Source organism: Trifolium pratense, linkage group LG7, assembly GCF_020283565.1.
Source record: "Trifolium pratense cultivar HEN17-A07 linkage group LG7, ARS_RC_1.1, whole genome shotgun sequence".
Classification (NCBI taxonomy): domain Eukaryota; kingdom Viridiplantae; phylum Streptophyta; class Magnoliopsida; order Fabales; family Fabaceae; genus Trifolium; species Trifolium pratense.
In genome coordinates, this window is record NC_060065.1 from 46401484 (window position 1) to 46415539 (window position 14056).

Sequence of the window (14056 nt, forward strand, 5' to 3'; positions counted from 1 at the left end):
AATTATGGAAATTATAATATTAGTTGGTCCCTTGTAAGAAGTTATATAGTGATAATTTGATATATTGATAATTAAAATTAAAATGATTTAATTAAAAGAGATGATGAAAAGGTTTTTTAATAGTGATGGTAAACTTTTCTTATAGAGTGTCACATCATCACAATGCTTGATTATGAGTAACTTAACCTTCCTTTTATTAGTAAAAGAAAGATAGTAAAAAATTGAATCTTGAGACATGTTATAATTCCGTTGAACTCATGAAATCCAACTCACTTAAATTTTATCTTTACAATGTGAGAATCTATTTAGTGGATAATTTTTTTTTTGACAAAGTTTAGTGATTAATTTCTAAGCATCTTTGTTAAAGCTTATTGAACTTTAAGACATGTTCTGACTCTGGTGAGCACACATAATCCAACTGACTAAAAGTAGTCTAAGAATGAAAATTGATTTCTAAACAATTTTTGAAATAAATTATTAATCAGTCAAAAAAAATTAAATTATTAATTTGACACCCCAAAAAAATGAAGTTATTAAAGGATAATTTTTTTTTTTTTTTAAGCAATCAAAGGATAATTTGTGGGCTCATTTAATAATTTAAATTATAAAAAAATAAATAAAAACAAAAAAGTGCGTGACCATGACCTAGACATGGAGTAATGCTAGTTACAGACACAGTGTTCAACGAAGAAGACGAAGTATAAATAATTCGCATCGAAATCGAAGTAATTACAAAGATGCAAGGTTTGAAGCAATGCATACGACGACGTTTCTATGTCAGAGATTCAATTATGGCTTCCATACCCACCACGCAAAACGAGAATCTCCATTCTCCCCATTTCTCTCGCCTCACCCCCAAACGCTTCCTCGATTTGCACCAGGTCCATTTTTCTTTTCATGGGTACAACAAAATGTGGTAAAAATTTAATTTTTATTTTTTTGTTAAAATTATGTTGAATTGGGGGAAAATTGTGCAGCTTGTAAATAAGGACGCAATTGCAAAAGAGCGAGCTCGATTGTAAGTTTTTTTGTTGTTTTTGTTTATGGGCTTGTGTAAAGAAAGTTTTTTTTTTGGTTGAGTTGTTGTGGTGTAGTGAAGTGTTTGTGTTGACTTGTTGATGGGGTTTTGTGCAGAAATGATGAAATGAGTAGGGGGTACTTTGCTGATATGGCTGAGTACAAGAAACATGGCGGTAAGGTATTGCAATTTTATGATCATGATGAATTGATGATGATAATTTTTTGGATTTTGGATTCAGTTTGTTAGTGGAAAATAACTATTTCATTGATTGTTTGATATTTTGACCTTGTTCGGATAAGCAATTTAATTAACTTCTTATAGCACAAGCGTTGTTGTTTAAGTGTTTATGTATATGTTTTTTTATGACAAAAGTGTTTATGTATAAGCTATTTCTATAATAAAAGATAAAATAGAGTCAAACAGTTTTTATATAAGCTATAAGTTGTTCTGGTAAGCTATCCTGAAGTGTTTATGGAAATAAATTGATAGCAGCTTACAGGCATGTTATAAGCTATATTTGTAAGCTTTCCCAAATAGTCTCACCAGTGTTTATGCCAGTAGATTAGTTCAAATAAGTCAATACAAGCAAGCTCTTTGTTCAATAGCATGTTGTAATGTGGAATGTTCCATACTACCGAGGGATAAAGATAGTTTTTTACCCTTAATTTGAAGCTACATGTTCCAATTAAGTTGACCTCATAACCTATATAAAGTTAAAACAAACTCTTGAAATCCTTAAGTTGGTTAGTTTTAGCAGATAGTTTGCCGAATTAGTCTGTTAAATCATGCTTGGAACTGACTTCTCTGATAGGCTAGTCTCAACAGTTGTGTATTATTTTTTGATAAATACATGCACATCATCATCTACTTAACCTGTGGCAGTAATGAGTTGGTTAGATCGGAAGTACATCATGAGGGTACCTGATAAGAGTATGACATTTATTGGTAATTGTGTTGTGCAGGTTGCTGTAGCTAATAAAGTGATTATACCAGCTATGGTGGCTGTGAAATTTCCTGATATCGAAGTTCACTTCTCAGATGGTAAAACAATGAAGCTTCCTATTCGTATTTCTGACAGTAAAGATGATTCTGACAAGTCGTTCGTCCCCAAGGCATCTTTGGTCTGTCTGGCATTTCGAGCAAGTTCCCAGGTAATGAATCATAGCAGAGTTTTGTAAAGATATGACTTATTGGTATCTACACTATTGCATTGTGTGCTCATGATTCAAATGCCGCCAACACCTGCCATTTATATCTTAAATGATTAACACATTTGATGGTAGCATTTGGTGTAATCTTATTATTCAATTCGAAATCTGAACAATGTCTTCTATTCAATGTTGTTAAATATTGGCTATAGCACGGTGGAATTTGAACAAAACACTATTGTTTCGTGATATGCTATTTAGTACAAAAAAATGTTGTCAAATAGTCTGTTATAACACTCTTGCATTGCTTCAAAAAAGAACTGTTGCATAGCAGAATTTGAACGAACCACTATATTTTGCGATCCAGGGTTAACAACACTGCTTATGTTTTGTTGTCCATGGTGAAAGGAGTTTAAATATGAGTAGAAAGATGGGGAAAACAAGAAATGGTAGAAATATGATACTAAAGGATTCAATGCAAAACTACTTGTTTGTGTTTGTGATTCAGACTAAACAGTCATTGTTTTTGTCTGGAAAATCATTTATATATTGCTTTCAATCATAGCCTAATATTTCAACCCTGAAGAAGTGCTTTTTATACCTTTTTTATCGGATTAAAAGAGATAAAAGAACTGTACTATGTTTGTTGTGTTGTTTAGGCATTTCAATAACAATTATTTGTTTTTGTTTTGATTTCGATTTGCTGTTGCTGCAATAAAATTCCTTTTCCTTTCTATATCCATGACAGGAAATGATTAATTCTTGGACCGCGCCTTTTGCTAAAGCATTTGGTAACTCAAAAGATGCTCATTTATATCAGGTAATAATCGCTTTTGCTGAGATATTGTGCATTTTGTCGTCATTGAGTGCGATATATCAATCAGCTATTTATTTAGTAGAATTCTTATTGTCTTTATACATCAATTAAACTTTAATTTTTTCCAAAATGTAAAAATTATTATTCTCAATTCAAATTTTGACAGAACCAAGATTACCATTCCAAATTTTATCTCTGATTTTATTATCCAAATGAACAGTTATTACCTCTTTCTTTTTTCACCTTTTGAGTGATCAACTAAAAATGAAGTTTTTGCATTTTCTATCAGGTATCATTTATAGATTCATGGCTTTTATGTCGGGCTCCTATAAAACGTCTCCTTTTGTGGACAATGAAGAAACCTAATCAAAATGAAAGCAAGGATACACTTCAAAGGAAAATAGTGTATTCATTTGGTGACCACTATTATTTCAGAAAAGAATTAAAGATTCTGAATCTCCTCACCGGGTATAAAAGTGTTTACTTGCTTAAACACTATACCATCCATTCTTAGTAAAATGAAGTTATGAGTACTATAGTTTTTAACATTAATCTTCACAGGTATATCTTCCTCCTAGATAGTTTTGGTAGAGTAAGATGGCAGGGATTTGGAACGGCAACAGAAGATGAACTTGCTTCCCTTCTTTCTTGCACATCACTTCTTCTAAATGAGTAATGAGGTAAGACCATGGTTTTCTATATTTGAGATTCAAATTGTGAATTGGTGGTAGATCTATTTTTGGAATTGTGAATTGAATTTTATTATGACTCGTAAGACACGTTACCAATAAAAATATGACATTTCTAAGAAAAAACAAGTAATACAGCAAAATTATAAGCTGATATATCATATATGAACTTCAAAATAATGAAAAATTTAAGTCGTAAATCAAATTCCGAAAGAAATGTGGCTAACTATACAAAGTTGACAAAAATATGGGCTGGCTACACTAAGTTTAGGTAGTGATTTATTAGAATGAATTGGAATTCGTCATAGAGAATAGGGATTCATAATAAGATTTATATCTAAATTAGATACACGATAGAGATTCATATCATTTGAGTTCAGTTTTGTATCGAATCAAAATATGACTTGCATGTATAATACGCATAAGACTACTAGATACTCCCTCTGATCCTTGTTATAAGAAAAAGTTTACTTTTTAGGTTTATCGAATGTTTGATGTATCTAGTCCATATCATGAACTAGGTACATCAAACATTCTATGAATCTAAAAAAACAATTTTTTTCTTATAATAAGGACTAGAGGGAGTATATGCGTTGCTGCGGCATATCATGTCACAGAAAAGTTCTTCAAATCATTTTTTTCTCTTCACTTATCATCCCTATTTGTTTTATTTTGTGTTTTCCTTGTTTGAAATTCTTTATTTTCTATGTAGGTGGAAGACTACACTGTAGTTTTGTATTTCAGAAATTTTGGGCTATTATAAACAAGGTTGGATGAAATTTTGCTGTTTTAAATTGTAAGGAACATTTATGGAGCTACTACCTTGTGGAGGAGGAAACTTGTAACCCAAGTTAGCTGTGTGAGGATAAATAATTAATTTTTTAGCTATAAATTGAAATTCATTCAAATAAGCATACACAATTTTAGGACTATCATAGTGTTGCTCTAGGCCTGAAGATTATCCATGTGGATGCATCTTTTTTGTAATGATCACTACATAATGTGGCTGATGTAGAGGGTATCACTTCCTTTATGTCAATAGATATAGAGCTTTTTTTACACTTTTATTATTCTCTAATGTTAAAACATAAGTAACATGAGACAACTAAATTTTATTTATTTATCACAAAACATATTTGAAAAACTCAAGAATTACATGACATGGTGAATTTTTCTATTTTTTTTTCCTCTCGAACCAAGTTCCTCAAGGTTGAAGGACAAATCCTCAACCAAGTGACCTCTCCGGAAACAGTCGAATTTTTCTATTTTTGATACAATGGGATTATTACTTCTTTTCATTAAATGTCAAAGTACAATACAATAGAGAATTTGGTGTTTGAACTTTTTTCTCAGTTAGGCATAACTGTGACAAAGCCTTCCCGAGCTTTGAGATTTCTATCTTTTTCTTCTCCAGTCTCTCCCATAGCCCTTAATTCCTCTCCCTCCAAACTTCCAAAGAGGCTTAGTGCTCCATGTGGGGGTACCCTCCATACAATGTCCCCAAACATATATTCATCCTAATTCCAAATCTAGCTCTGCATGAAGAATTTGTCTCTATTATTTGCTTCCATAAGAGATGGGTGCAATATGAAAGGTATGGCTCAAAGCCAAAGGATACTAAAGACTTCTATTCTACTTGAGGATATAAGCATTTCCTTCAAAGCAATGCCAACTTCAAAAGCAGCAAAAGACATACATACAACACACACAAAAAGTGTTGGATCTGATACTCCTATGTTTGTGCCTTCCTTATGAACTTCAAAAAGAACTCCAATGTTGCTTTCTGTTTGTTTATTCATTTTTTTTTTATAGGCAAATGTTAGTTGTTAGTATATAATTAGAGGAGAGGAAAAAATACTAGCAACGGATATTGAACCTTGGACCTCCTACTTAAACTCCCTCGGCATCTCAACTCTTTTACCACTAAGCTACACCTTCGGAGACATGAGCTCTATATTCGGAGAGATGCTTTTTGGTGGTTTATTATTGATTTACATGAGCTCTATGTTTGTCACAAGAAATTATCATATCCGCTTTGCTTTTATCTAGACCACATCTCTAAGGAGATCAATTTTCCTACAATAACTAAGCTCTGCAGTTAGTGATCTAAATCGTCTGATCTCAAATTGATGACAGAGATTTATTATAGTGTGTGATGCAATTTACAACAGTCATTATGTGCAGAATTTAAGCTTTAACTTAACAAGGGGGGTAAAAAAAACTATATTATATAACTTGTATAAGCAATTCAATCAATAATCCTGTGAAGTAATTTACAAAACTGCTGAAAAGTAACAGATGAGTAACTAATGCTTAGATTCTACAGAATCAACTAAACCTAAACCTGAAAAACCTATTGTGCAGAAATGAGGCACAACACAAACAATGTTGAAAATATTATGTGGTCTCTCCAATTATCACAAATATACAGTGGAAATAGAATATACATAGGAAAAAGAATATTATATCTATATCTCACACTGCATAAATAAATACTATAAAAACACAAAGCAGCAAATCAAGGTTACAAAGAAAGCCAAAAACCCTGTCTTTGACAACTTAAGTCCGTCATGTAAAGAAGTGCTTCCACTTATCTCTCCGGAATTCACAAATTCACTTCTGCCGGTGCCAATTGCTGCAGAGACATTAACCGACAAAGAACCTACGTTGTTGAATTTAAATTAACAGCGTGATCAGAATCAAATGTAACATCGAGGATAAACAAAGATAGCTCTATGAAATTCACTATATGTATCTCTTGTACTGTAGCTGAAACTTACAGTCATAGTTAGCCCATCCAATTCGTTGACCGGCCAGATCATAAACAACAATTTTATCTTTTAATACAAGATCTGCCAAAACACAAAGTGATGTTGTTAGTAATAGTATAATACTCTTGAAGAAAATATCCTTAACAGATTATGAACAATAATTTAAGTACAAGAAATGATATTTTAATTTTTAAATTGATATCATCGTAGGTTAATATGGGGTTATACCTCCTAGAATTGTCACCCCTTGACCTTGGATTTTCTGAAAGCCAATGCACCACACTGCTGCACCACCCTGTAACATGCATTGGTTCATCGTAGCAATTAGTAAGATAACATACGGTATATAAAAACGGAACAAAGTGAAGCATAAGCTGAATACCGAAAACAAAGTGCATGTAAATGTAACCAAAACTGTCAACTGTCAACATTAACAATATCCAATAGTTTTCTGTGAAGTATCTGAGACATGTGTTAAAACTTTCTCTAGTCTCTACACTCTAAAGGTACCATATTTTGGTTGGTAAATGACATATAATGAGAAATACAGGAAAAGTTGTCTTTCCTTGTTTGTATTTCCTGATAATGCACTCGACTCAACAAAGAGCAAGCAAGCATAAGAAAGGAAAATTCAATCAAATAAATTGGAATTGCAAATGGAGTTTGTTTTACTCGAGAATAATATTGGCAGTATCCTATGCCTTAATAAATTTTTCGCTCAATAAAATAAGTTATCATGTAATGTCCTGCACAAAGGAACATTAGGCAGCAGTTCCTAAATAATTGTCAAATGCAACTCTATCTGACTTAAAATAATATATTTGGAAATAAATAAGACATCCAAATCGGTCCTCAGAAAAATGAAAAACAAAATTAAATTGAAGCTTGAATACTTACAATAGAATTCTGCTGTATAAGGTAGTCCTGTGGTCTTAAATCCAGTGATGCACCACCAGCAAAGTTCAGACTCACTTGAGGGAAAATGTCGGTGACACTAAGCACGATAATGAGAAAGGAGTTAGCGAAAAAGAGCATAATTGGCAATAAGAAATCCAGAAAAATAGAAGATGTATGAAGTGTTCAGCCTAACCTGTTAGTAATTAAGAAACACTGATTTCCCCTGGAAACAACAGTGCGTACAGATTGTGGTATCGTAGCAGTAATCTGCAGTAGTAAAAGAATCACTTTGCTATTAATGTTTGATAAACCTCTAACCAAGCAAATAATGCCATGATTGCCAATTAAAATACATCAAGCATTAAAGCAACATAATGTTAATATGTTACTGATAAATTGAATGAAACCCACCGCATTAACAAACGGATCATAAGCTTCTTCTGCAAGGTATGCCAAAGTTGTTCCAGAATCAACGATGGTACCTCGGTTGTTTGATGTTGCAAAAACTGATGCATCGATTTGCAATGCCTGGCCATTGACAGAGATGCTCTGTAGATTTAAGTTGTAATGAGGCCTGAAATATGTATGAAAGGTGCAATTAGCTAAACTAAGCACTTTTTAGATGGACAATCTTTGAAGACACTTGACTACAATTAAAGTAAGCCTTAAATTTGGTCCCTAAACTATCATTCTCTGTCCTACTTGGTCCATGAACTATATAAATATAATAAATTGTCCATAAGCTATTCTTAATCCATAAGTTATATTCCTTTCAGGTATGAAGGGATGATTTCAACTTCTTTCTGATTTAACCTTTTTTCCAGATATGAAATAGATTCATTTGATCCCCGATTAAATTTAGCGTTAGCATTTAGCATAGCTCAAGGCACTAATCATCTATTCTAATAGCAAGTACCGAGGCAGATGACAAAACTCAAACACTTTCACAACAGTACATTGATACCAAATTTAAATGTGCCGTCGTCTAGGCATTTCATTCTTCACAAGTACATTCCTAACATATAAGCTGTAAACTATAATTTTGGCAAATAGAAACTGCATTTTAACATATTGATTAGATGTATTATTAGGCTCCAAAGACTTCCACGAGCATTTGTTTAGGCTCCAAAGAACAAGCACGCAGATTTACAATAACTCACTAAGTTTAACAAATAACTAAGATTGCCATCATCATGGAACTTAACAACAAAAAAAAATTTATTGATCGAAGGATTGTTAACATGTAGCAATTTTATTTTCAAGAGAAGACTTACTGTGATGGAACAAGTGGAGTATAAACTATGTTAGGTTCCACGATCTCACCGAGAACCAATACTCCTCCACCAGTGCTATCTCCTCTAAGACAATGTGAGAATACTCTAGGAGCAATCCCTTGTGAGGAAAGCTGAGAGATCACAGACATTTCCTGTTGACCAAATCCAAATATACCATCGACTGCTCTGTCAGATTTTGTCAAATCTCCACTCTGTTGGTTACTACAACTGCTCGATTCACAAAGCAACATTTTCCGAGATTGAATTAAACCAATTAACATGAAAAGTGAGAAATGCTATGTATCAATCATTTTAGGCACATGAAAACTCACCCGAAAACTACTGGAGCTGAAGAATTTGTAGTCACGGATCCTTCGAAAATAGTATCCAAATGCATCGTATCTGACACATAATAGCCTGATGTTCCACTACCATCTCCATACTGGAAAGTGTAAGAGCACTGGTTGTTCTGACTGGAACAGGTTGCATCTGATGATTGTATACCGCTGCTGCACCTTCGGTCAGAACAAGAGATTAATGATGATGTTGATGAATGCCCGGGGTCAAAAAAGTTGAGCTCAATCTGCAACAAAATCCATAAACCATTATATTGATCACTATTTGAAAACATATACTAAATCAATGACTAGAGAAAACTGAATTTACCTGCAATCCACTTGTCTGTGGACAACCACTGCAGGAGCTGCAACTGACCCAGAGAACATCACTGCCGGTATCAATCTGCACGTAAAATTCAACCGGAGGAGTACCCAATTGCACCTTTGTAAAATATAGCCTGAAATAATCCATTAATTTCAAATCAAACACACAAAAAGAAGATAGAATTCAAATCAAAGGGGAAGAAATAAGCCGGACACGGACACTAGACATGACACTGACACTCGAGAAAATCAAATTATTGAATGTAACCACCTGTATCAATCTGAATTAATAAGCACTGACACTGACACTATACACGACACTGACACACTAGTAATAATATGAAGTGTCAGGTGCTAAAAAACTAACTTCTAGGAAATTATGAAACAAATTTAGAAGCCATATCAGAGTTTCCAAAAAAAGAAGAAAAAAATAGAAATTTGATAGCCATACAAAACAAAACTAAATCAAGCAATCTTTGGTTTAAACTTTTACTAATAATAATAACTTAACAAAAAGAGAAACATCATGAACAAAGAAACACTATAAATTGATCAACAAAAGGAAGAAAAAAAATATTGACAGAAATTAAAGAAAAGATTAAAATTTCTAAACGAATTAAGAAACCCATTACTCAAGAATCAACCAAAAATCACAAAAAGCTTTAGAATTGATTCAACCACACGAAACCCAAAACAGAAAAAGCAAAACCCAAAACGAAAAAAGTGAAATTGGATTGAAATTGAATTACTTACCCAACTTGGAAAGGATCAAAGGTACCATGAACATCGAAATCAACAACACCGTTTGAAGACTGTAAAATTCTCCGATTTCTTAACAAGTCTCTAGCTTTGAGCTGATTCAACTCAATTCCGTGATTCGTCGGAAAAGCTCTTTCTAATGTAAGTGTCGCCGGCGATCCAGAAATAACCGCCGTAGATAAGAACGCGGCAGTGAGTATAAAGATAACCGCCACAATTCGCATCATCTTGGTTTAATTAAAGGTTTAACTATAATTATGGTTACTAATTATGTTTATATGTATTATGTATAACTATAGTTATCTACAAAAACAAGACAAGAGTAGAGGGAATGAATAGTTTAAGGTTGTTGTTGTTGTTAATAACGAATGTTGTTTTGTGTTGTATATATCATTGTGATTGCAGTTTGTAGTGTTGCGAGGAAAGAAAGAAAGAGTTGTGAAGTTAGAAACGAAGTTTGAAGATTTTGAATTCAACTATGGATTACGTAAGGTTGGCACTATGTGTCCTTTCCTCTATTATTTCTTCTTTTGCTTTTAACCAATCTTGACATACATTTTACATCATGTGCTTCCTTCCCACGCGTTTTTCTTCTAAAAATACATTTGTTGTTCGATGAATCTACAAAGTAAATTTTACTTATAAATAAGGCCGGAGCGAGTATATATGTACACGACTCAACTTTACAATTATGATATAGGTAAATTCTAATATAGACCACTTCATCAAGTGGTTCATGGTGGACCAGTCACGAATAACATTGTAACGAATACGAATTTTACAAAATCCACCATTGGATTGAAAGTTTAGATCATATATATCATCTATAGAAAAATTTAGAAAAATTGAAAATCATTTGATATGTTATTGAGACACATCAAGATTAACGGTTTATTAAATAACATAAATTTTGATGGGCCTCAATAACGTATCAAATGATTTTCAAAAAAAATTATGGATGACTTATATGATATAAACTTTCAATCCAATAATAAATTTTGTAAAATTCATATTCGGTAGATCACTTGTCCACGGTGGACCACTTGTGAGGTGGTCCACCGTAGCATTAGCCATATGGGTATGTCGTAATTACGAGGAAAATATTATAACACAATTATAACCAATATTTTATTCTATCATAGAGTTTGGTCTAAGTCAATTCTATAAAATTGGTTTATAAGTTGAGAATAGTCTCTATTTTATAAATAAATATTTAAATCATCTTACAATTGATGTAGAACTTTTTAACAACTAATTTTATTAACTACTACGACACTTTTTGTGGTAAATTAAAAGTATATTACACGCACAAATTAATCCTCTCAAGATAATTAATACTCCAATAATCTTTTTCATATGCATTGACTGAAGATAAAAAAACAAGACTAAATGATTCTAAAAAAAATAAAAATAAAAAACAAGACTAAATGATTAAAGAGTAAACGCTACAAATTTAATACGTTAACTTGATGAGTTTTTCTTTTTTCCTTAAAAAACAATGCCGGACCTAAATAGAGATAGCTTGATATTTAATTTCTCCTTGTTTGGTTAAAAACACTGAAAACTTGTTGGAATTTTCTATTGGTTTGACCTAAAAAGAATGTTCCGCTGAGTTTTGACTTTTGAAGATGCGTACGTCAAATTCATGCAGGTGAATGTGAATGTGAATGTGAATGCGAATGCCTAAGCTATGCCTAATTCATGTACTTCCACCAAATTGATGTACGAATAATTATTTTGTAACCACAAAAGAAAATTAATAGTACTATGAAGTATGAATTTAAAATTTAAGAGTCCGTTGGATCCGCTAAAATATAAGGTATTGAACATGATACCTTCAGTTATAGTCTACTTGATTTTAAAGTTATTTCTTGATACTTGACAAATTGTGGTTAAGACATTAGACAACAACTAAAATTATTGTCCACTCTGAATCATAGTACAACTTTTTGTCCTCTGTACAATTGTTTAAAATATTAAAATAATTTTTTGTTCGCTAAATATTGCACAAGACATAATTTGAGTAATACCTTAAGAGCTCGTTTGGTGCACAGGATAAAAGACAGGATAGAATAACTGTATCATATCTTGTTTCAGTCTAGTGTTTGGTGACACAGCAGGATATGATAAGTTAATCCTGTAGCTTATCCTATCCTGTCTCTCTAGTTAAAATTTTTATCCTGAATTTGAGCTGGGTTACCAGCAGGATAGGATAATTTTTTTTTTTACTGATTTATTCTATAAAATATATTTTAAAATAAAAAAATGAAAATTAATAAAATATAAATAATTTGATAGTAAATTAATAATAAAATAATTAATTTTTAACTATACATGTGATTTTCTCACAAGGGTAATTTTATAATTTACATAATCAAAAAAATCAAAATTATACTAAAATTATAATATTTTAAAGTAAAATAATTATTAAAAAATTGTAAAATATGGATATTAATTTATATTTTATAAGAAATTAAATATAATTATTTTGCAATGGTATTTTTATTATTTACGTATGAGATATATCATATATTTATTTAGCTTATCTAACATGTATATATCATTGAGCTATTTATTTGATCATGATTCATATAAAAAATTAAACTTTATTATTTTCTCATGTTTTTTATTTAAAACTATATAAAGTTATTTGATTACTTATTTATATTTTTTATTTAAAAAATTCAAAGTATTACAAAATAATTTTTAAAAAATAACAATTGATTTACAAAGGTAATTTTGTCATTTAAATATTTTATATATCTTATCATATTATTATGAGCAAGTATGTATCAAAAACATGATATAATAGTTATCATGTTTGTTATCCTGTGTGCACCAAACACATGATAGGATAACTGTTATCCTGCTGATATCTTATCCTATCTTTATCCTGTTTTATATCCTATCCTATCACTATCTTATCCTGCGCACCAAACGAGCCATAAATGTTTGTCTTATGTTGTTCTATCTTGTACTGTTTTATCTAATATTTGCATTTTGCAGATCAAATAGACCACAAGACTCAAAACCTAAAAAAATTATATTGAGTATTTTGACTTTTAAAATGTTAAATACACCAATTTTTACTATGAATATTTTTATATTATATTAAGGATTCTCCTAAATCAAATTAGTTCAAAATTCACTTAAAAATAATTAAATATAACATAATGTGCCATTTGGATATTGGATGTCACACCTAACAAAATTTTGAATTAGTACTGTTGACACATTATTATATTTTAAATTCCATTTTTTATATTAATTGTTAAAATTATATTGATGTTTTTAAAAATGCTTTTATTTTCAATATGATTGTGTGTGAAAATATTCAAAGACATAATTACTAGTATATTCAAAATAAACTTTGAAAGTTAAAAATTAAATGGAACTAATTGTCTTAATAAATTTTATTTTTCTTATTAACAGACTCTGAGTAGTGTGTGAGTGCGAATATACATCAAACTCATATGGATTTATTATTTGGTTCTCCCTTGAAAGTTATAAGCTTGACACAAGTAAAAAATAATCATACATAGCTTTTAACTCAATTGGTTTGGCTTAGTTGATTAAGTAATGTTGAACTTGTGAGGAAAGATTATATAGTTCAATTGATCAATCTACACATAAAACACTTTTGAGAATAGAAGAATAGCTTTAAGTTGCAATCTAATTATTATAATAAGTAATGATCAGTGTGTAAAATATATCTTGTGGTAGCGATAGATTTGTTCGTCTTTAGACTAATTTTTATTCGGTTAATTACATGTTACATGTATCATTCTTTCTTTTTGATAAAGTAATCTATTGACTGAAAATTTAATTCTTAAGATGAATAAGTGGAATAATCGGAGTTCGACCCCAACATCCTGCATATATGATACAATGTTCCTGCTAACTTAATTAAACTCACGAGAAAGTTACCTATCATCATTCTATCTCTAATTTGAAGGTATTGTTACTTCAAAAATAAGCGCTTATATGATATTGAACTTTTGAAGTATTGAACTTTTGA

At 31.1% G+C, this 14056-nt stretch overlaps 2 protein-coding genes across 2 annotated transcripts; one reads left to right on the plus strand and one right to left on the minus strand.

Moving 5' to 3' along the window:
* Window positions 1-617: 617 nt before the first annotated feature.
* Window positions 618-4824, plus strand: LOC123897653. The gene is made up of 8 exons (XM_045948370.1): window positions 618-881; window positions 978-1018; window positions 1135-1198; window positions 1984-2172; window positions 2918-2989; window positions 3276-3454; window positions 3548-3666; window positions 4388-4824. The coding sequence occupies exons 1-7, from the start codon at window positions 738-740 to the stop codon at window positions 3660-3662; spliced, it is 804 nt and encodes a 267-aa protein (XP_045804326.1). The 5' UTR covers window positions 618-737; the 3' UTR covers window positions 3663-3666; window positions 4388-4824.
* Window positions 4825-5887: 1063 nt separating this feature from the next.
* LOC123897652 (aspartic proteinase 36-like) lies at window positions 5888-10607 on the minus strand. Its single transcript, XM_045948368.1, has 10 exons — window positions 10033-10607; window positions 9284-9413; window positions 8950-9200; window positions 8618-8845; window positions 7755-7917; window positions 7537-7610; window positions 7344-7440; window positions 6675-6741; window positions 6456-6527; window positions 5888-6337 (listed from the first exon to the last, which is right to left on the minus strand). The coding sequence occupies exons 1-10, from the start codon at window positions 10263-10265 to the stop codon at window positions 6171-6173; spliced, it is 1482 nt and encodes a 493-aa protein (XP_045804324.1). The 5' UTR covers window positions 10266-10607; the 3' UTR covers window positions 5888-6170.
* Between the last annotated feature and the right edge of the window lie 3449 nt (window positions 10608-14056).

What these genes read in the sequence shown, in the direction of transcription:
- LOC123897653 (XM_045948370.1), top strand. Translation starts at nt 738, where the DNA reads ATGCAAGGTTTGAAGCAATGCATACGACGACGTTTCTATGTCAGAGAT. An exon ending in GCTTCCTCGATTTGCACCAG is followed by an intron (nt 882 to 977) that starts GTCCATTTTTCT and finishes AAAATTGTGCAG; the next exon opens with CTTGTAAATAAGGACGCAAT. An exon ending in GCAAAAGAGCGAGCTCGATT is followed by an intron (nt 1,019 to 1,134) that starts GTAAGTTTTTTT and finishes GGTTTTGTGCAG; the next exon opens with AAATGATGAAATGAGTAGGG.
- LOC123897652 (XM_045948368.1), bottom strand. Translation starts at nt 10,265, where the DNA reads ATGATGCGAATTGTGGCGGTTATCTTTATACTCACTGCCGCGTTCTTA. An exon ending in TTTGATCCTTTCCAAGTTGG is followed by an intron (nt 9,414 to 10,032) that starts GTAAGTAATTCA and finishes GGATTATTTCAG; the next exon opens with GCTATATTTTACAAAGGTGC. An exon ending in AGGGGTGACAATTCTAGGAG is followed by an intron (nt 6,528 to 6,674) that starts GTATAACCCCAT and finishes GTGTTTTGGCAG; the next exon opens with ATCTTGTATTAAAAGATAAA.